Source organism: Oncorhynchus keta, chromosome 30, assembly GCF_023373465.1.
Source record: "Oncorhynchus keta strain PuntledgeMale-10-30-2019 chromosome 30, Oket_V2, whole genome shotgun sequence".
Lineage (NCBI taxonomy): Eukaryota > Metazoa > Chordata > Actinopteri > Salmoniformes > Salmonidae > Oncorhynchus > Oncorhynchus keta.
The window spans coordinates 37,427,162-37,449,808 of record NC_068450.1 but is presented as its reverse complement, the minus strand read 5'-3'; the positions used below and the strand labels follow the sequence as shown (position 1 = coordinate 37,449,808).

Here is a 22,647-nt window from a genome sequence, read left to right as displayed (position 1 = left end):
CATCTCCTCTCCTCTCCCCCACGCCACGCATCTCCTCCTCTTCCCCCCCACGCCACGCATCTCCTCCTCTTCCCCCCCACGCCACGCATCTCCTCCTCTTCCCCCCCCACGCCACGCATCTCCTCTTCCCCCCACGCCACGCATCTCCTCTTCCCCCACGCCACGCATCTCCTCCTCTTCCCCCACGCCACGCATCTCCTCCTCTTCCCCCCACGCCACGCATCATCCCCCACGCCACGCATCTCCTCATCTCCTCTCCCCCACGCCACGCATCTCCTCCCCCACGCCACCTCTCTTCTTTCTCCCCCCACGCCACGCATCTCTCCCCCCACGCCACGCATCTCTCCCCCCACGCCGCCTCTCCTCCCCCCCACGCCACGCATCTCCTCCTCTCCCCCCCACGCCACGCATCTCCTCTCCCCCACGCCACGCATCTCCTCCTCTCCCCCACGCCACGCATCTCCTCCTCTCCCCCCACGCCACGCATCTCCTCCTCTCCCCCCCACGCCACGCATCTCCTCCTCTCCAGGATTTTGAGAGGATCTCGGAGTTCTTCAAGGCCAACTACAAGGTGGAGCTGACAGAGAAGGACATGTGTGTGAAGGGCTGGAACTGGGGCACTGCTAAATTCTCTGGTAAACAACACCCTCTTAAACTCTAAACGCCTGTCACACAACACCAGCAGAGGATCTAATATAGTTTCCTCTTGGATGTTTTCACAACCAGATTTTGAATCTCTCTTGAAGCGTTCATTGTAGCATTTCTCCAGCCATGTTGAGGTGCATTGTGGGAGATGTAGTCTTTAACCCCCCCGCCCTCCGCAGGTCCATTGTTGTCGTTTGACGTGAATGACAGCTCCGTGTTTGAGATCCCCCTGGCCAGCGTGTCCCAGTGTGCCACCGGGAAGAACGAGGTGACGCTGGAGTTCCACCAGAACGATGACGCTGAGGTCTCTCTCATGGAGGTCCGTTTCTACGTCCCCCCCGGCCCCGCAGACGAGGGGGCAGACCCCGTGGAGGTAAACCGCGCTCTACTGCCGGACCCGTACCAGGGAGGAGAACTAACTGGTTGAATGGTGGTCATCAGTGCCTTACTGGCTTTACCCCAGCAGATGGCGCTGCCACTACAGCTGTTCTGTACTCAGAAACAGTTGTTTTCACAGCAACATCAATGATGCAGTGATTGATGTTATTCCTGCTTAAACCCTCCCTTCCTTCCTATCAGGCGTTTGCCGCGAATGTGCTGTCTAAGGCCGACGTGATCCAGGCTACAGGAGATGCTGTGTGTGTCTTCAAAGAGCTGCAGTGCCTCACACCCAGGGGCAGGTACTGTGACATCAGCACCACGAACCACTATTCATCAGTATTAGCAGTCATTACTTTCTATAACGTTACTCTACGTTTATCAGATTGATCCGCAAATTGTTCACCTGGTTTTGATACGTTCCCCCTTCCAAATAATAACGACCACGGACAAGTAGAGCTGAGCGATATAATGCTTTTTGAAGTCTGTTTGTTTGATTATAAAATAGTAATCCCGGTTTTTGTTTTTTATTTTTTTTAAACATAATTTTTTTTAAATGCATTATGAATTAAGGACACTACAATGATTTTAATGGAAATTCCAAAACCTAAAATAGTGAACAGTCAATTGCCAAAACACTTCCAATGTCTCGGTCAAGTCCACTTCGGGTATGAAATCACATTTTTCAGTTGTGTTTATTACTTCGTTTTTATTTGATGACTTTATTATTTCTCATTCCTCTCTTCTCTGCTCAGCCAGGAGCAGTCAGTCAGCCAGGCCATCTAACATTGTTCTCCCCCATACTGTACCTTCTTTAGTCATCCTACTAGTTTGTCAAAGTAGATAAGATATAACTTCCTCAACCGTCTCTGTCTCTCTTCATTGTGTTGTGTACATTCCTCTCTCATATGGCCTGTGTATATCGAACATAACGTAGCAGGCGTAAACGTGTATCTGTCCAGAGATCTGAATATAATGAAGAAATGCTCATGTCTCCGCCCTAACAATGGGAGTCGTTGTCCCAAAGGCGACAAGGCAGGCGACAAGCTTAGGGATTATTTTTGGACCGATTCTGGTGAGAGTGAAACCAATCACGTCACCTCTTCCTCTCTCATCCGTCTCTGTCCGAGACAGAAAAAAGTGCTCCATGTGTTATGGTCATTGTAGTGTATTACCACATTTCTGTGCCAAACTAGATTAAATATATGCTTAGGGAAAATTAAACCTCCCTTCAGCCCAGAGTCTCATACAGTTCTTGAATTGATTTCTCTCGTGAATGATTTGATTTCTCTAGAGAAACGGCGAGTTGAACCCCCCCCCCCAAAAAAAACCGTTATGGAATTCAAGTAAATTAAGCAACGTCGGTCAATTAGTTGTTTAATAACCGCCCAAAAAACAAAATATTACTTGGTCACTTAGCACTACCACTACAAGACAAACACCTCCTTTGATCAAAGGTCTTTCTCTCTTTCTTGCCCTCGTTCACCGACTTTCTTCTCTCTCTCTCTCTCTGTGTGTCAGGTATGATATCCTCATCTACCCCGCCTTCCTCCACCTCCATGGTAAGACGTTTGACTACAAGATCCCCTACACCACCGTGCTGCGTCTCTTCCTGCTTCCACACAAGGATCAGAGACAGATGTTCTTTGTGGTAAGTGTTGTGTGTGTTTGATTGAGGTGAGTGCTTGACAGTCGACTGTAGACTGTGTTCAGTTGTGTTCGGCACCAAACACGCGGACGATGCAGTGTGAATGCCGTCGTGCTCACGTCAAACGCCGTGTCAGCCTCTTCGATTCATAACCATTCCCTCCCTCCGTCTACAGATCAGTCTGGACCCGCCCATCAAGCAGGGGCAGACCCGTTACCACTTCCTCATCCTGCTCTTCTCTAAAGAGGAGGAGCTCCGCCTCACCCTCAACATGAGCGAGTGAGTGGGAGAAATAAACGACAGCAGCTCGACAGCACATGGAAGAGGAACAATTAACTCGCTTTGTAATATAATAATAATATCGGGTGGTGAGAATCCCTTAATCCGATTTCTGTTTCTCTCCCCCTCTCTTTTTTCCCTTCTTTCTCCCTCTACCATCCCTCCTCTCCCCCTCTCTCTCTCCCTCTTTTCCCGTAGGGAGGAGGTGGAGAAGCGTTATGAAGGGAAGCTCAGTAAGAACATGTCAGGTTCTCTCTCTGAGATGGTGAGCAGGGTGATGAAGGCTCTGGTCAACAGGAAGATCACCGTGCCCGGAAACTTCCAGGGGTAAAAAAAACACCACACAAAAAACGCTCGCTTGCGGAATCACTCGTAAAACACACACCAATGTTCCTCCTGTCCCTAGAGCTCAAACTCAAACCCTGTGGTGCTTCCAACGGTTCCTCTTTTGTACGGACCTCATTATAGACCCATGTTATCATAAAGCACTTTGTCGTGCGTTTTGGTAATTGAGTCTCCCTCCCCTGTAGGAACACCCCAGGGGCCCAGTGTATAACGTGTTCCTACAAGGCACAGTCCGGTTTGCTCTACCCGCTGGAGAGGGGTTTCATCTACGTGCATAAGCCCCCCGTCCACCTGCGCTTCGAGGAGATCTCCTGTGTCAACTTCGCCAGAGGCACCACCACCACGCGCTCCTTCGACTTCGAGGTGGAGACCAAGCAGGGGAACCAGTTCACCTTCAGCAGCATCGAGAGGTACGGCGGGGAACTTGGGAACGGACACACGACCGCGTGTAGACTCTGCCTGACGAACGGTTTCTGTTTTTTGTTTCCCTCTGTCCCTTCACAGGGAGGAGTACGGGAAGCTGTTTGACTTTGTAAACGCCAAGGAACTCAACATCAAGAATAGAGGATTCAAGGAGGTAACCTCTAGGAGATGTTTACTGTGGTGGAAGTACATTCGACTCTCGTCCGAGATGCGTTTGAGAAATATTGACGGATTTTGCTCTTTTCTTGTGTGTCTGTTGTGTACTCCTGAAGAAGAAGGTTGGTATGGTTACGGGGTTTCGGGAGGGTTGTCTTGGTTTTTTTGGTTTGTAGTGGTTACTGCTCGCATGGTGGGCAGGGGGGCGTGTCTGTGTTGGATGGGGGAAGAGGAGGGTGCTACCATTCTAATCATGGTGATTGGTTGCTGTGAATGGCCATAAATGTTTTACTAATCGGTTTATGATTATGCTGAGACACCGAGAGATGTGTCGGAGAGTGCGTGTGTGTGAAAAGGAGTGTGTGTGTGTGTGTGTGTGTGTGTGGTTGGTTGCCTGCGTTGTCTTGACTAATGTATTGCCTGAGGTGTTGCAGTGTGTTAACTGAAAGACGAAACACGTCCTCTAAACCAAATACAGGAATTTGTGATTTTTCACCCATAATGTTCTCTGGTAATATAAACAGAGCCAGCCAGCTCTGTCTGTCAACGGCCCACTTCGTTGCCCTGGGTGGGAGTTGCCATGATAACAAAGCGACTACCCTGGGGGTCACCCGAATGGTCAAGAACTACAAATGATTCTGTCTTCCACTTCCTCTTGTTTGTCTAGCTTCTAAACTTTTCACCTAGGGAGAATCTCAATTGCGTTTCCTTGATTCTTCACGTCCTTTCTCTTCGCCTCCTCAAAAACTCTTGGATTTCGAGGTCAGCGGGGAGGGACCTCTGACCTCATCCAGGGGAGAATGACTGCCCCCCCTCCCTCATTGAAGCCGTGGAGTTCAAGGCTGACCGTGGTACTGCAGGCATTGTTTGCAGAAAACACGATCCCCCATGGCATCTTCGTGGTCAATCTTCTTCACCAATCATGGTGCCAAAAACGACTTTGAATTCACCAGATGTATGTCCTTGAGTCATTATTTTAAAATCCCACACAGAAGAAGTTAAAAGGATAATTTAGAAGATAATGGCAGACTGCAGTACCCCGGTTGGCCTTCAACTGGAGAAACTCAGTGAGAGGGGGCAGCACTGAGCTAGCCTGCAACGTCACTTCCTGGAGTAGCTCAAACTGAGCATGTTATGTCTCCATGAGACGCCCATCTTAACCCACTTCATTTGGCTTCAGTGCGCTATTGAGTCTTCCCATAAGAATAAATGGTGTCACGTGATTGATGGCTTTTTAAATTCATATACACAGTCATTGTTCTCATCCAATGGGTTTTGAGAGGGAGGCGAAGAGAGAGGATGCGAGGAATCAACGAAATGCAATTGAGAACCTTCCCTGGTCTCACTTTATCATAGGAGTAGTCCTAAAGGTAAGGAGGTAAGAAAAGGAAGCCATTTTAAAGTGTTGGAACACAGCCCCTGTACCTTAACCTGCTGTCCATAGGAAGAGATAGAGATGCAGGGCCTTGCTGGGGCATCATGGGTAGTGTAGTCTGACTCTGCTACTCCCCCCCCAACAGGGCATGAAGAGTAAGAACAACGAGTACAGTGACTCCGATGAAGACCAGCACGATGCCTACCTGGAGAGGATGAAGGCTGAGGGCAAGATCAGAGAGGAGGGAGACGGCAACAACGACTCCGACGAAGAGACCGGTGAGTGACGACTCCCGCAGCCAATCAGGGCCTCGGTAGTAAGAAATCTTAGGAATGTATGGCTGTTGTGAGAGGTTTACATTTCCAACAGAGCAAATGTGTTTTTTTCTCTCTTCTCTTTACTAGATGAGTCTTTCAACCCTGGGGAGGAGAGTGATGTTGCTGAGGAGTGAGTTTTTACCCCTTCATCCATTGCCCACTTCAGTTACTCTCTCTCTAACAGTATTACTCTCTCTCTAACAGTATTTCTCTCTCTCTCTTTCTCTCTCTCTCTAACAGTATTTCTCTCTCTCTCTCTAACAGTATTTCTCTCTCTCTCTCTAACAGTATTTCTCTCTCTCTCTCTAACAGTATTTCTCTCTCTCTCTCTCTAACAGTATTTCTCTCTCTCTCTCTAACAGTATTTCTCTCTCTCTCTCTAACAGTATTTCTCTCTCTCTCTCTAACAGTATTTCTCTCTCTCTCTCTAACAGTATTCTCTCTTCTCTCTCTCTAACAGTATCTTCTCTCTCTCTAACAGTATCTCTCTCTAACAGTATTTCTCTCTCTCTCTAACAGTATTTCTCTCTCTCTCTCTAACAGTATTCTCTCTCTCTCTCTCTAACAGTATTTCTTCTCTTTCTCTCTCTAACAGTATTTCTCTCTCTCTCTAACAGTATTTCTCTCTCTCTCTCTCTCAGTATTTCTCTCTCTCTCTAACAGTATTTCTCTCTCTCTCTCTCTCTAACAGTATTTCTCTCTCTCTCTCTAACAGTATTTCTCTCTCTCTCTCTCTCTAACAGTATTTCTCTCTCTCTCTCTCTCTAACAGTATTTCTCTCTCTCTCTCTCTAACAGTATTTCTCTCTCTCTCTCTCTCTAACAGTATTTCTCTCTCTCTCTCTTCAGTATTTTCTCTCTCTCTCTCTCTAACAGTATTTCTTTCTTTCTCTCTCTCTCTAACAGTATTTTCTCTCTCTCTCTCTCTCTCTAACAGTATTTCTCTCTCTCTCTCTCTCTAACAGTATTTCTTTCTCTCTCTAACAGTATTTCTCTCTCTCTCTCTAACAGTATTTCTCTCTCTCTCTCTCTCTCTAACAGTATTTCTCTCTCTCTAACAGTATTCTCTCTCTCTCTAACAGTATTCTCTCTCTCTCTCTAACAGTATTTCTCTCTCTCTCTCTCTCTCTAACAGTATCTCTCTCTCTCTCTCTAACAGTATCTCTCTCTCTCTCTAACAGTATTTCTCTCTCTCTCTCTCTAACAGTATTTCTCTCTCTAACAGTATTTCTCTCTCTCTCTCTCTAACAGTAGTATTTCTCTCTCTAACAGTATTTCTCTCTCTCTCAGTATTTCTCTCTCTCTCTCTCTCTAACAGTATTTCTCTCTCTCTCTCTCTAACAGTATTTCTCTCTCTCTCTCTCTAACAGTATTTCTCTCTCTCTAACTCTCTAACAGGTATTTCTCTCTCTCTAACAGTATTTCTCTCTATCTCTCTCTAACAGTGTTTCTCTCTCTCTCTCTCTAACAGTAGTTTTTCTCTCTCTCTCTCTCTAACAGTATTTCTCTCTCTCTCTCTAACAGTGTTTCCCTCTCTCAGTATTTCTCTCTCTCTAACAGTATTTCTCTCTCTCTAACAGTATCTCTCTCTCTCTAACAGTATTTCTCTCTCTCTCTCTAACAGTATTTCTCTCTCTCTCTCTCTAACAGTTTCTCTTTCTCTCTCTCTAGCATATTACTTCTCTCTCTCAGTCTCTCTCTAACAGTATTTCTCTCTCTCTCTCTCTAACAGTATTTCTTCTCTCTCTATTTCTCTCTCTCTAACAGTATTCTCTCTCTCTCTAACAGTATTTCTCTTCTCTCTCTCTCTAACAGTATTTCTCTCTCTCTCTCTCTCTCTCTCTAACAGTATTTCTCTCTCTCTCTCTAACAGTATTTCTCTCTCTAACAGTGTTTCTCTCTCTCTCTCTCTCTCTAACAGTATTTCTCTCTAACAGTATCTCTCTCTCTCTCTAACAGTATCTCTCTCTCTCTCTCTCTCTCTAACAGTATTTCTCTCTCTAACAGTATTTCTCTCTCTCAGTATTTCTCTCTCTCTCTCTCTAACAGTATTTCTCTCTCTTTCTCTCTCTCTCTAACAGTATTTCTCTCTCTAACAGTATTTCTCTCTCTCTCTAACAGTATTCTCTCTCTCTCTCTCTCTAACAGTATTTCTCTCTCTCTCTCTAACAGTATTTCTCTCTCTCTCTCTCTCTAACAGTATTTTCTCTCTCTAACAGTATTTCTCTCTCTCTCTCTAACAGTTTTTCTCTCTCTCTCTCTCTAACAGTATTTCTCTCGGCAGTGTTTTATATATATATATATATACAACGGTGTTTTTCTCTCTCTCTAACAGTATTTCTCTCTCTCTAACAGTATTTCTCTCTCTCTAACAGTATTCTCTCTCTCTCTCTAACAGTATTTTCTCTCTCTCTCTCTCTAACAGTATTTTCTCTCTATTTCTCTCTCTCTCTAACAGTATTTCTCTCTCTCTCTCTCTAACAGTATTTCTCTCTCTCTCTCTAACAGTATTTCTCTCTCTCTCTCTAACAGTATTTCTCTCTCTCTCTCTCTAACAGTATTTCTCTCTCTCTCTCTCTCTAACAGTATTTCTCTCTCTCTCTCTCTCTAACAGTATTTTCTCTAACAGTGTTTCTCTCTCTCTCTAACAGTATTTCTCTCTCTCTCTCTCTCTAACAGTATTTCTCTCTCTCTCTCTCTAACAGTATTTCTCTCTCTCTCTCTCTCTAACAGTATTTCTCTCTCTCTCTCTCTCTAACAGTGTTTTCTCTCTCTCTCTCTCTAACAGTATTTCTCTAACTCTCTCTCTCTAACAGTATTTCTCTCTCTAACTCTCTCTCTAACAGTATTTCTCTCTCTCTCTCTCTCTTTTCTCTCTCTCTCTCTCTAACAGTATTTTTCTCTCTCTCTCTCTAACAGTGTTTTCTCTCTCTCTCTCTCTAACAGTATTTTCTCTCTCTCTAACAGTATTTTCTCTCTCTCTCTCTAACAGTATTTTCTCTCTCTCTCTCTCTCTAACAGTATTTCTCTCTCTCTCTCTAACAGTATTTTTCTCTCTCTCTCTCTAACAGTATTTCTTCTTTCTCTCTCTCTAACAGTGTTTTCTTCTCTAACTCTCTCTCTCTAACAGTATTTTTCTCTCTCTCTCTCTAACAGTATTTTTCTCTCTCTCTCTCTCTAACAGTATTTCTCTCTCTCTCTCTCTAACAGTATTCTCTCTCTCTAACAGTATTTCTTCTCTCTCTCTCTCTCTAACAGTATTTCTCTCTCTCTCTCTCTAACAGTGTTTCTCTCTTCTCTCTCTCTAACAGTATCTCTCTCTCTCTCTAACAGTATTCTCTCTCTCTCTAACAGTATTCTCTCTCTCTCTCTCTAACAGTATTTCTCTCTCTCTCTCTAACAGTATTTCTCTCTCTCTCTCTCTAACAGTATTTCTCTCTCTCTCTCTCTAACAGTATTTTTCTCTCTCTCTCTCTCTAACAGTATTTCTCTCTCTCTCTCTCTAACAGTATTTCTCTCTCTCTCTCTCTAACAGTATCTCTTTCTCTCTCTAACAGTATTTCTCTCTCTCAGTATTTCTCTCTCTCTCTCTCTCTAACAGTATCTCTCTCTAACAGTATTTCTCTCTCTCTCTCTAACAGTATTTCTCTCTCTCTCTAACAGTGTTTTCTCTCTCTCTCTCTAACAGTATTTCTCTCTCTCTCTCTCTAACAGTATTTCTCTCTCTCTCTCTCTCTAACAGTATTTCTCTCTCTCTCTCTCTAACAGTATTTCTCTCTCTCTCTCTAACAGTATTTTCTCTCTCTCTCTCTCTAACAGTATTTATCTCTCTCTCTCTCTAACAGTATTTCTCTCTCTCTCTCTAACAGTATTTCTCTCTCTCTCTAACAGTATTTCTCTCTCTCTCTCTCTCTCTAACAGTATTCTCTTCTCTCTCTCTCTCTCTCTAACAGTATTCTCTCTCTCTCTCTCTCTAACAGTATTTCTTCTCTCTCTCTCTCTAACAGTATTTCTCTCTCTTTCTCTCTCTAACAGTATTTCTCTTTCTCTAACAGTATTTCTCTCTCTCTCTAACAGTATTTCTCTCTCTCTCTCTAACAGTATTTCTCTCTCTCTCTCTAACAGTTCTTCTCTCTCTCTCTCTAACAGTATTTCTCTCTCTCTCTAACAGTATTTCTCTCTCTCTCTAACAGTATTTCTCTCTCTCTCTCTCTAACAGTATTTCTCTCTCTCTCTCTCTCTAACAGTATTTCTTTCTCTCTCTAACAGTATTTCTCTCTCTCTCTAACTAACAGTATTTCTCTCTCTCTCTCTCTAACAGTATTTCTCTCTCTCTCTCTCTAACAGTATTTCTCTCTCTCTCTAACAGTATTTCTCTCTCTCTCTAACAGTATCTTCTCTCTCTCTAACAGTATTTTCTCTCTCTCTCTCTCTAACAGTATTTCTCAGTGTTCTCTCTCTCTAACAGTATTCTCTCTCTCTCTCTCTCTCTAACAGTGTTTTTCTCTCTCTCTCTCTAACAGTATTTCTCTCTCTCTCTCTCTAACAGTATTTCTCTCTCTCTCTCTCTCTAACAGTATTTCTCTCTCTCTCTCTCTAACAGTATTTCTCTCTCAGTATTTCTCTCTCTAACAGTATTCTCTCTCTAACAGTATTTCTCTCTCTCTCTCTAACAGTATTTTCTTCTCTCTCTCTCTCTCTAACAGTATTTTCTCTCTCTCTCTCTCTAACAGTATTTCTCTCTCTCTCTCTCTCTAACAGTATTCTCTCTCTCTCTCTCTCTCTAACAGTATTTCTCTCTCTCTCTCTAACAGTGTTTCTCTCTCTCTCTCTCTAACAGTATTTCTCTCTCTCTCTCTCTCTAACAGTATTTCTCTCTCTCTCTCTCTCTCTCTCTCTAACAGTATTTCTCTCTCTCTCTCTCTCTAACAGTATTTTCTCTCTCTCTCTCTAACAGTATTTCTCTCTCTCTCTCTCTCTAACAGTATTCTCTCTCTCTCTCTCTCTCTCTAACAGTATTTCTCTCTCTCTCTCTCTCTAACAGTATTTCTTCTCTCTCTCTCTAACAGTGTTCTCTCTCTCTCTCTCTCTCTCTCTCTCTCTCTAACAGTATTTCTCTCTCTCTCTCTCTAACAGTATTTCTCTCTCTCTCTCTCTAACAGTATTTCTCTCTCTCTCTCTCTCTAACAGTATTTCTCTCTCTCTCTCTCTAACAGTATTTTCTCTCTCTCTCTCTCTAACAGTATTTCTCTCTCTCTCTCTCTCTAACAGTATTCTCTCTCTCTCTCTCTCTAACAGTATTTCTCTCTCTCTAACAGTATTTCTCTCTCTCTCTCTAACAGTATTTCTCTCTCTCTCTCTCTAACAGTATTCTCTCTCTCTCTCTCTCTAACAGTATTCTCTCTCTCTCTCTCTCTCTCTCTCTCTCTCTAACAGTATTTCTCTTTCTCTCTAACAGTATTTCTCTCTCTCTAACAGTATTTCTCTCTCTCTCTCTAACTCTCTCTCTCTCTCTAACAGTATTTCTCTCTCTCTCTCTAACAGTATTTCTCTCTCTCTCTCTAACAGTATTTCTCTTCTCTCTCTCTCTAACAGTATTTCTCTCTCTAACAGTATCTCTCTCTCTCTAACAGTATTTCTCTCTCTCTCTCTCTCTCTAACAGTATTTCTCTCTCTCTCTCTCTAACAGTATTTCTCTCTCTCTCTAACAGTATTTCTCTCTCTCTCTCTCTCTAACAGTATTTCTCTCTCTCTCTCTCTAACAGTATTTCTCTCTCTCTCTCTCTCTAACAGTATTTCTTCTCTCTCTCTCTCTAACAGTATTTCTCTTCTCTCTCTCTAACAGTATTCTCTCTCTCTCTAACAGTATTTCTCTCTCTCTAACAGTATTTCTCTCTCTCTCTAACAGTATTTTCTCTCTCTCTCTAATAGTATTTCTCTAACAGTATTTCTCTCTCTCTCTCTCTAACAGTATTTCTCTCTAACAGTATTTTCTCTCTCTCTCTAACAGTATTTCTCTCTCTAACAGTATTTCTCTCTCTAACAGTATTTCTCTCTCTCTCTAACAGTATTTCTCTCTCTCTCTCTCTCTCTCTCTAACAGTATTTCTCTCTCTCTCTCTCTCTAACAGTATTTCTCTCTCTCTCTCTCTCTAACAGTATTTCTCTCTCTCTCTCTCTCTAACAGTATTTCTCTCTCTCTCTCTCTAACAGTATTTCTCTCTCTCTCTAACAGTATTTTTCTCTCTCTCTCTAACAGTATTTCTCTCTCTAACAGTATTTCTCTCTCTAACAGTATTTCTCTCTCTCTCTCTCTAACAGTATTTCTCTCTCTCTCTCTCTAACAGTATTTCTCTCTCTCTCTCTCTCTAACAGTATTCTCTCTCTCTCTCTAACAGTATTTCTCTCTCTCTCTCTAACAGTATTTCTCTCTCTCTCTCTCTCTAACAGTATTTCTCTCTCTCTCTCTCTAACAGTATTTCTCTCTCTCTCTCTAACAGTATCTCTCTCTCTCTCTCTAACAGTATTTCTCTCTCTCTCTCTCTCTAACAGTATTTCTCTCTCTCTCTCTCTAACAGTATTTCTTCTCTCTCTCTCTCTAACAGTATTTCTCTCTCTCTCTCTCTCTAACAGTATTTCTCTCTCTCTCTCTCTAACAGTATTTCTCTCTCTCTCTCTCTCTAACAGTATTTCTCTCTCTCTCTCTCTCTAACAGTATTTTCTCTCTCTCTCTCTCTAACAGTATTTCTCTCTCTCTCTCTAACAGTATTTCTCTCTCTCTCTAACAGTATTCTCTCTCTCTCTCTCTAACAGTATTTCTCTCTCTAACTCTCTCTCTCTAACAGTATTTTCTCTCTCTCTCTCTAACAGTATTTTCTCTCTCTCTCTCTCTAACAGTATTTCTCTCTCTCTCTCTCTAACAGTATTTCTCTCTCTCTCTCTCTAACAGTATTTCTCTCTCTCTCTCTCTCTAACAGTATTTCTCTCTCTCTCTCTCTCTCTAACAGTATTTTCTCTCTCTCTCTCTCTAACAGTATTTCTCTCTCTCTCTCTCTCTAACAGTATTCTCTCTCTCTCTCTAACAGTATCTCTCTCTCTCTCTCTCTAACAGTATTTCTCTCTCTCTCTCTCTAACAGTATTTCTCTCTCTCTCTCTCTCTCTAACAGTATTTCTCTTCTCTCTCTCTCTCTCTCTAACAGTATTTCTCTCTCTCTCTCTCTAACAGTATTTCTCTCTCTCTCTCTCTCTAACAGTATTTCTCTCTCTCTCTCTCTCTAACAGTATTTCTCTCTCTCTCTCTCTCTCTAACAGTATTTCTCTCTCTCTCTCTCTAACAGTATTTCTCTCTCTCTCTCTAACAGTATTCTCTCTCTCTCTCTCAGTTTCTCTCTCTCTCTCTCTCTCTATTTCTTTCTCTCTAACAGTATTCTCTCTCTCTCTAACAGTATTTCTCTCTCTCTAACAGTATTTCTCTCTCTCTAACAGTATTACTTCTCTCTCTCTCTCTAACAGTATTCTCTCTCTCTAACAGTGTTTCTTTCTCTCTCTCTCTCTCTCTAACAGTATTTTCTCTCTCTCTCTCTCTCTAACAGTATTTCTTCTCTCTCTCTCTCTAACAGTATTTCTCTCTCTCTCTCTCTAACAGTATTTCTCTCTCTCTCTCTCTCTAACAGTATTTCTCTCTCTCTCTCTCTCTCTAACAGTATTTCTCTCTCTCTCTCTCTCTAACAGTATTTCTCTCTCTCTCTAACAGTATTTCTCTAACAGTATTCTCTCTAACAGTATTCTCTCTCTCTCTAACAGTATTTTCTCTCTCTCTCTCTAACAGTATTTTCTCTCTCTCTCTCTCTAACAGTATTTTCTCTCTCTCTCTCTCTAACAGTATTCTCTCTCTCTAACAGTATTTCTCTCTCTCTAACAGTATTTTTTCTCTCTCTCTCTCTCTAACAGTATTTCTCTCTCTCTCTCTCTAACAGTGTCTCTCTCTCTCTCTCTAACAGTATTTCTCTCTCTCTCTCTCTCTAACAGTATTTTCTCTCTCTCTCTCTCTAACAGTATTTCTCTCTTCTCTCTCTAACAGTATTTCTCTCTCTCTCTCTCTAACAGTATTTCTCTCTCTAACAGTATTTCTCTCTCTAACAGTATTTTTCTCTCTCTCTCTAACAGTATTTCTCTCTCTCTCTCTCTAACAGTATTTTCTCTCTCTCTCTCTCTAACAGTATTTCTCTCTCTCTCTCTCTCTCTAACAGTATTTCTCTCTCTCTCTCTCTCTAACAGTATTTTCTCTCTCTCTCTCTCTAACAGTATTTCTCTCTCTCTCTCTTAACAGTATTATCTCTCTCTCTCTCTCTCTCTAACAGTATTTCTCTCTCTCTCTCTCTCTAACAGTATTTCTCTCTCTCTTCTCTCTCTAACAGTGTTTCTCTCTCTCTCTAACAGTATTTCTCTCTCTCTCTCTAACAGTATTTCTCTCTCTCTCTAACAGTATTTCTCTCTCTCTCTCTAACAGTATTTCTCTCTCTCTCTAACAGTATTTCTTCTCTCTCTCTCTCTAACAGTATTTCTCTCTCTCTCTCTCTAACAGTATTCTCTCTCTCTCTCTCTCTAACAGTATTTCTCTCTCTCTCTCTCTCTAACAGTATTTCTCTCTCTCTCTCTCTCTCTCTAACAGTATTTTCTCTCTCTCTCTCTAACAGTATTTCTCTCTCTCTCTCTCTAACAGTATTTTCTCTCTCTCTCTCTCTAACAGTTTCTTTCTCTCTCTCTCTAACAGTATTTCTTCTCTCTCTCTTCTCTCAGTATTTCTCTCTCTCTCTCTCTAACAGTATTTTTCTCTCTCTCTCTCTCTAACAGTATTTCTCTCTCTCTCTAACAGTATTTCTCTCTCTCTCTCTCTAACAGTATTTCTCTCTCTCTCTCTCTAACAGTATTTCTCTCTCTCTCTCTCTCTCTCTAACAGTATTTCTCTCTCTCTCTCTCTAACAGTATTTCTCTCTCTCTCTCTCTAACAGTATTTCTCTCTCTCTCTCTCTCTAACAGTATTTCTCTCTCTCTCTCTCTAACAGTATTTCTCTCTCTCTCTCTCTCTAACAGTATTTCTCTCTCTCTCTCTCTAACAGTATTTTCTCTCTCTCTCTCTCTAACAGTATTTCTCTCTCTCTCTCTCTCTAACAGTATTTCTCTCTCTCTCTCTCTCTAACAGTATTTCTCTCTCTCTCTCTCTAACAGTATTTCTCTCTCTCTCTCTCTCTAACAGTATTTCTTCTCTCTCTCTCTCTAACAGTATTTCTCTCTCTCTCTCTAACAGTATTTCTCTCTCTCTCTAACTCTCTCTCTCTCTAACAGTATTTCTCTCTCTCTCTCTAACAGTATTTCTCTAACAGTATTTCTCTCTCTCTCTAACAGTATTTTCTCTCTCTCTCTCTCTAACAGTATCTTCTCTCTCTCTCTAACAGTATTTCTCTCTCTCTCTAACAGTATTTTTCTCTCTCTCTAACAGTATTTTCTCTCTCTCTCTCTCTAACAGTATTTTCTCTCTCTCTCTCTAACAGTATTTCTCTCTCTCTCTCTCTCTCTAACAGTAGTCTCTCTCTCTCTCTCTAACAGTATTTCTCTCTCTCTCTCTCTCTAACAGTATTTTCTCTCTCTCTCTCTCTCTAACAGTCTCTCTTAACTCTCTCTCTCTCTCTCTCTAACAGTATTTCTCTCTCTCTCTCTAACAGTGTTTTTCTCTAACTCTCTCTCTCTAACAGTATTTCTCTCTCTCTCTAACAGTATTTCTCTCTCTCTCTCTCTAACAGTATTTCTCTCTCTCTCTCTCTCTAACAGTATTTCTCTCTCTCTCTCTCTCTAACAGTTTTCTCTCTCTCTCTCTCTAACAGTATTTCTCTCTCTCTCTCTCTCTAACAGTATTTCTATCTCTCTCTCTCTCTCTAACAGTGTTTTCTCTCTCTCTCTCTAACAGTATTTTCTCTCTCTCTCTCTCTCTAACAGTATTTCTCTCTCTCTCTAACAGTATTTTCTCTCTCTCTCTCTCTAACAGTATTTCTCTCTCTCTCTCTAACAGTATTTTCTCTCTCTCTCTAACAGTATTTTCTCTCTCTCTCTAACAGTGTTTCTCTCTCTCTCTCTAACAGTATTTTCTCTCTCTCTAACAGTATTTCTCTCTCTCTAACAGTATTTCTCTCTCTCTCTCTCTCTCTCTAACAGTATTTCTCTCTCAGTATTCTCTCTCTCTAACAGTATTTCTCTCTCTCTCTCTCTCTAACAGTATTTCTCTCTCTCTCTCTCTAACAGTATTTCTCTCTCTCTCTCTAACAGTATTTCTCTCTCTCTCTCTCTCTAACAGTATTTCTCTCTCTCTCTCTCTCTAACAGTATTTTTCTCTCTCTCTCTCTCTCTAACAGTATTTCTCTCTCTCTCTCTCTAACAGTATTTCTCTCTCTCTCTCTAACAGTATTTCTTCTCTCTCTCTCTCTAACAGTATTTCTCTCTCTCTCTCTCTAACAGTATTTCTCTCTCTCTCTCTAACAGTATTTCTCTCTCTCTCTCTAACAGTATTTCTCTCTCTCTAACAGTATTTTCTTCTCTCTCTCTCTCTAACAGTATTTCTCTCTCTCTCTCTCTCTAACAGTATTTCTCTCTCTCTCTCTCTAACAGTATTTCTCTCTCTCTCTCTCTCTAACAGTATTTCTCTCTCTCTCTCTCTAACAGTATTTCTCTCTCTCTCTCTCTAACAGTATTTTCTCTCTCTCTCTAACAGTATCTTCACAGTATTTCTCTCTCTCTAACAGTATTTCTCTCTCTCTCTCTCTCTAACAGTATTTCTCTCTCTCTCTCTCTAACAGTATTTCTCTCTCAGTATTTCTCTCTCTCTAACAGTATTTCTCTCTCTCTCTCTCTAACAGTATTTTCTCTCTCTCTCTCTCTAACAGTATTTCTCTCTCTCTCTCTCTAACAGTATTTCTCTCTCTCTCTCTCTAACAGTATTCTCTCTCTCTCTCTCTCTCTCTAACAGTATTTTCTATTCTCTCTCTCTCTCTCTCTCTAACAGTATTTTCTCTCTCTCTCTCTCTAACAGTATTTCTCTCTCTCTCTCTAACAGTATTTTCTCTATCTCTAACAGTGTTTCTCTCTCTTTCTCTCTCTAACAGTATCTCTCTCTCTCTCTCTCTCTTACAGTATTTTCTCTCTCTCTCTCTCTAACAGTATTTCTCTCTCTCTCTCTCTCTAACAGTATTTCTCTCTCTCTCTCTCTCTAACAGTATTTCTCTCTCTCTCTCTCTAACAGTATTTCTCTCTCTCTCTAACAGTATTTCTCTCTCTCTCTCTCTCTAACAGTATTTCTCTCTCTCTCTCTAACAGTATTTCTCTCTCTCTCTCTCTCTAACAGTATTTTCTCTCTCTCTCTCTAACAGTATTTCTCTCTCTCTCTCTAACAGTATTTCTCTCTCTCTCTCTCTAACAGTATTTCTCTCTCTCTCTCTCTCTAACAGTATTTCTCTCTCTCTCTCTCTAACAGTATTTCTCTCTCTCTCTCTCTAACAGTATTTCTCTCTCTCTCTAACAGTATTTCTCTCTCTCTCTCTAACAGTATTTCTCTCTCTCTCTAACAGTATTTCTCTCTCTCTCTAACAGTATTTCTCTCTCTCTCTCTCTAACAGTATTTCTCTCTTCTCTCTCTAACAGTATTTCTCTCTCTCTCTCTAACAGTATTTCTCTCTCTCTCTCTCTCTAACAGTATTTCTCTCTCTCTCTAACAGTATTTCTCTCTCTCTCTAACAGTACAGTTTTCTCTCTCTCTCTCTAACAGTATTTTCTCTCTCTCTCTCTAACAGTATTTCTCTCAGTATTTCTCTCTCTCTCTCTCTCTAACAGTATTTCTCTCTCTCTCTAACAGTATTTCTCTCTCTCTCTCTAACAGTATCTTCTCTCTCTCTCTCTAACAGTATCTCTCTCTCTTCTCTCTCTCTAACAGTATTTTTCTCTCTCTCTCTCTAACAGTATTTCTCTCTCTCTCTCTCTAACAGTATTTTTCTCTCTCTCTCTCTCTAACAGTATTTTCTCTCTCTCTCTCTCTAACAGTATTTCTCTCTCTCTCTCTCTAACAGTGTTTCTCTCTCTCTCTCTAACAGTATTTTTTCTCTCTCTCTCTAACAGTATTTCTCTCTCTCTCTCTCTAACAGTATTTCTCTCTCTCTCTCTCTAACAGTATCTCTCTCTCTAACAGTATTTCTCTCTCTCTAACAGTATTTTTCTCTCTCTCTCTCTAACAGTATTTCTCTCTCTCTCTCTCTCTCTAACAGTATTTCTCTCTCTCTCTCTCTCTAACAGTATTTCTCTCTCTCTCTCTCTCTAACAGTATTTCTCTCTCTCTCTCTAACAGTATTTCTCTCTCTCTCTCTCTCTAACAGTATTTCTCTCTCTCTCTCTCTCTAACAGTATTTCTCTCTCTCTCTCTCTCTAACAGTATTTCTCTCTCTCTCTCTCTCTAACAGTATTTTTTCTCTCTCTCTCTCTAACAGTATTTCTCTCTCTCTCTAACAGTATTTTTCTCTCTCTCTCTAACAGTGTTTCTCTCTCTCTCTCTCTAACAGTATTTTCTCTCTCTCTCTCTCTAACAGTATTTCTCTCTCTCTCTCTCTCTAACAGTATTTCTCTCTCTCTCTCTCTAACAGTCTCTCTCTCTCTCTAACAGTATTTTTCTCTCTCTCTCTAACTCTCTCTCTCTCTCTAACAGTATTCTCTCTCTCTCTCTCTAACAGTATTTCTCTCTCTCTCTCTCTCTAACAGTATTTCTCTTCTCTCTCTCTCTCTCTCTAACAGTATTTCTCTCTCTCTCTCTCTAACAGTATTTCTCTCTCTCTCTCTCTAACAGTATTTCTCTCTCTCTCTCTCTAACAGTATTTCTCTCTCTCTCTCTCTCTAACAGTATTTCTCTCTCTCTCTCTCTAACAGTATTTCTCTCTCTCTCTCTCTAACAGTATTTCTCTCTCTCTCTCTCTAACAGTATTTCTCTCTCTCTCTCTCTAACAGTATTCTCTCTAACTCTCTCTCTAACAGTATTTCTCTCTCTCTCTCTAACAGTATTTCTTCTCTCTCTCTCTCTAACAGTATTCTCTCTCTCTCTCTAACAGTATTTCTCTCTCTCTCTCTCTCTAACAGTATTTCTCTCTCTCTCTCTAACAGTATTTCTCTCTCTCTCTCTCTAACAGTATTTCTCTCTCTCTCTCTAACAGTATTTCTCTCTAACAGTATTTCTCTCTCAGTATTTCTCTCTCTCTCTAACAGTATTTCTCTCTCTCTCTCTCTCTCTAACAGTATTTTCTCTCTCTCTCTCTAACAGTATTTCTCTCTCTCTCTCTCTCTAACAGTATTTTCTCTCTCTCTCTCTCTCTAACAGTATTTTCTCTCTCTCTCTCTCTAACAGTGTTCTCTTCTCTCTCAGTATCTCTCTCTCTCTCTCTAACAGTATTTCTCTCTCTCTCTCTCTAACAGTATTTTCTCTCTCTCTCTCTAACAGTATTTTCTCTCTCTCTCTCTCTAACAGTATTTTCTCTCTCTCTCTCTCTCTAACAGTATTTCTCTCTCTCTCTCTCTAACAGTTTTCTCTCTCTCTCTCTCTAACAGTATTTCTCTCTCTCTCTCTCTAACAGTATTTTCTCTCTCTCTCTCTCTAACAGTATTCTCTCTCTCTCTCTCTAACAGTATTTCTCTCTCTCTCTAACAGTATTTCTCTCTCTCTCTCTCTAACAGTATTTCTCTCTCTCTCTCTAACAGTATTTCTCTCTCTCTCTCTCTAACAGTATTTCTCTTCTCTCTCTCTAACAGTATTTTCTCTCTCTCTCTCTAACAGTATTTCTCTCTCTCTCTCTCTAACAGTATTTCTCTCTCTCTCTAACAGTATTTCTCTCTCTCTCTCTTCTCAGTATTTCTCTCTCTCTCTCTAACAGTTTCTCTCTCTCTCTCTCTCTAACAGTATTTCTCTCTCTCTCTCTCTCTAACAGTATTTCTCTCTCTCTCTCTCTAACAGTATTTCTCTCTCTCTCTCTCTAACAGTGTTTCTCTCTCTCTCTCTAACAGTATTTCTCTCTCTCTCTCTAACAGTATTTTCTCTCTCTCTCTAACAGTATTTTTCTCTCTCTCTCTAACAGTATTTCTCTCTCTCTCTCTCTAACAGTATTTCTCTCTCTCTCTCTAACAGTATTTCTCTCTCTCTCTCTCTCTAACAGTATTTTTCTCTCTCTCTCTCTCTAACAGTATTTTCTCTCTCTCTCTCTAACAGTATTTCTCTCTCTCTCTCTAACAGTATTTCTCTCTCTCTCTCTAACAGTATTTTCTCTCTCTCTCTCTCTAACAGTATTTCTCTCTCTCTCTCTCTCTAACAGTAGTTTCTCTCTCTCTCTCTCTAACAGTATTTCTCTCTCTCTCTCTCTAACAGTATTTCTTCTCTCTCTCTCTCTCTCTCTAACAGTTTCTCTCTCTCTCTCTCTCTAACAGTATTTTCTCTCTCTCTCTCTAACAGTGTATTTCTCTCTCTCTCTAACAGTCTAACAGTATTTTCTCTCTCTCTCTCTCTAACAGTATTCTCTCAGTATTTCTCTCTCTCTCTCTAACAGTATTTCTCTCTCTCTCTCTCTCTAACAGTATTTCTCTCTCTCTCTCTCTAACAGTATTTTCTCTCTCTCTCTCTAACAGTATTTCTCTCTCAGTATTCTCTCTCTCTCTCTCTCTCTAACAGTATTTCTCTCTCTCTCTCTCTCTAACAGTGTTTTCTCTCTCTCTCTCTCTAACAGTATTTTCTCTCTCTCTCTCTCTAACAGTATTTTCTCTCTCTCTCTCTCTAACAGTATTTCTCTCTCTCTCTCTAACAGTATTTCTTCTCTCTCTCTCTCTAACAGTTTCTTTCTCTCTCTCTCTCTCTCTCTCTAACAGTATTTCTCTCTCTCTCTCTCTCTAACAGTCTTTCTCTCTAACAGTATTCTCTTTCTCTCTCTCTCTAACAGTATTTCTCTTCTCTCTCAGTGTTTCTCTCTCTCTCTCAGTATTTCTCTCTCTCTCTCTCTAACAGTATTTCTCTCTCTCTCTCTCTCTAACAGTATTTCTCTCTCTCTCTCTCTAACAGTATTTTCTCTCTCTCTCTCTCTAACAGTATTTCTCTCTCTCTCTCTCTCTATTTCTCTCTATTTCTCAGTATTTCTCTCTCTCTCTCTCTAACAGTATTTCTCTCTCTCTCTCTCTCTAACAGTAGTGTTTTTCTCTCTCTCTCTCTCTAACAGTGTTCTCTCTCTCTCTAACAGTATTTCTCTTTCTCTCTCTCTCTCTAACAGTATTTCTCTCTCTCTCTCTCTAACAGTAACAGTATTTCTCTCTCTCTCTCTCTCTCTAACAGTATTTCTCTCTTCTCTCTCTCTAACAGTATTTCTCTCTCTCTTTCTTCTCTCTCTCTCTAACAGTGTTTCTCTCTCTCTCTAACAGTATTTTTTCTCTCTCTCTCTAACAGTATTTCTCTCTCTCTCTCTCTCAGTGTTTCTCTCTCTCTCTAACAGTATTTCTTCTCTCTCTCTCACAGTGTTTTCTCTCTCTCTCTAACAGTATTTCTCTCTCTCTCTCTCTCTAACAGTATTTCTCTCTCTCTCTCTCTCTCTAACAGTATTTCTCTCTCAGTATTTCTCTCTCTCTAACAGTATTTCTTCTCTCTCTCTCTCTCTAACAGTATTTCTCTCTCTAACTCTCTCTCTAACAGTATTTCTCTCTCTCTCTCTCTCTAACAGTATTTTTCTCTCTCTCTCTCTCTAACAGTATTTCTCTCTAACAGTATTTCTCTCTCTCTCTAACAGTATTTCTCTCTCTCTCTCTAACAGTATTTCTCTCTCTCTCTCTCTCTCTCTAACAGTTTTCTCTCTCTCTCTCTCTAACAGTATTTCTCTCTCTCTCTAACAGTATTTCTCTAACAGTATTTCTTCTCTCTCTCTCTCTCTAACAGTATTTTTCTCTCTCTCTCTCTAACAGTATTTCTCTCTCTCTCTCTAACAGTATTTTCTCTCTCTCTCTCTCTCTAACAGTATTTTCTCTCTCTCTCTCTCTAACAGTATTTCTCTCTCTCTCTCTCTCTAACAGTATTTCTCTTCTCTCTCTCTAACAGTATTTCTCTCTCTCTCTCTCTCTAACAGTATTTCTCTCTCTCTCTCTAACAGTATTTCTCTCTCTCTCTCTCTCTAACAGTATTTCTCTCTCTCTCTCTAACAGTATTTCTCTCTCTCTCTCTCTCTAACAGTATTTCTCTCTCTCTCTCTCTCTCTAACAGTATTTCTCTCTCTCTCTCTAACAGTATTTCTCTCTCTCTCTCTCTCTCTAACAGTATTTCTCTCTCTCTCTCTAACAGTATTTCTCTCTCTCAGTATTTCTCTCTCTAACAGTATTTTCTCTCTCTCTCTCTCTAACAGTATTTTTCTCTCTCTCTCTCTCTAACAGTATTTCTCTCTCTCTCTCTCTCTAACAGTGTTTTCTCTCTCTCTCTCTCTAACAGTATTTCTCAGTATTTCTCTCTCTAACAGTATTTCTCTCTAACAGTGTTTTTTCTCTCTCTCTCTAACAGTATTTTCTCTCTCTCTCTCTAACAGTATAGTGTTTCTCTCTCTTTAACAGTATTTTCTCTCTCTCTCTCTAACAGTATTTTCTCTCTCTCTCTCTCTAACAGTATTTCTCTCTCTCTCTCTCTAACAGTATTTTTCTCTCTCTCTCTCTCTAACAGTATTTCTCTCTCTCTCTCTAACAGTATTTCTCTCTCTCTCTCTCTAACAGTATTTCTTCTCTCTCTCTCTCTAACAGTATTTTCTTTCTCTCTCTCTCTAACAGTATTTCTCTCTCTCTCTCTAACAGTATTTCTCTCTCTCTCTAACAGTTTCTTCTCTCTCTCTCTCTAACAGTGTTTTCTCTCTCTCTCTCTCTAACAGTATTTTCTCTCTCTCTCTCTAACAGTATTTCTCTCTCTCTCTCTCTAACAGTATTTTTCTCTCTCTCTAACAGTATTTCTCTCTCTCTCTCTAACAGTATTTCTCTCTCTCTCTCTCTCTCTAACAG

At 40.8% G+C, this 22,647-nt stretch overlaps 1 protein-coding gene across 2 annotated transcripts in view; it reads left to right on the top strand.

The window, feature by feature from the left end:
- LOC118363969 (FACT complex subunit SSRP1-like) overlaps positions 1–22,647 on the top strand; it is a 63,217-nt gene that overhangs the window by 11,749 nt on the left and 28,821 nt on the right. For both annotated transcript variants that reach the window (XM_052488384.1, XM_052488385.1), the window contains exons 4-13: positions 530–635; positions 825–1,018; positions 1,225–1,325; positions 2,545–2,674; positions 2,847–2,950; positions 3,149–3,277; positions 3,481–3,705; positions 3,800–3,872; positions 5,395–5,527; positions 5,654–5,696. In XM_052488384.1, coding sequence (XP_052344344.1) covers positions 530–635; positions 825–1,018; positions 1,225–1,325; positions 2,545–2,674; positions 2,847–2,950; positions 3,149–3,277; positions 3,481–3,705; positions 3,800–3,872; positions 5,395–5,527; positions 5,654–5,696 — 1,238 coding nt within the window. The remainder of the gene's footprint in view (positions 1–529; positions 636–824; positions 1,019–1,224; positions 1,326–2,544; positions 2,675–2,846; positions 2,951–3,148; positions 3,278–3,480; positions 3,706–3,799; positions 3,873–5,394; positions 5,528–5,653; positions 5,697–22,647) is intronic.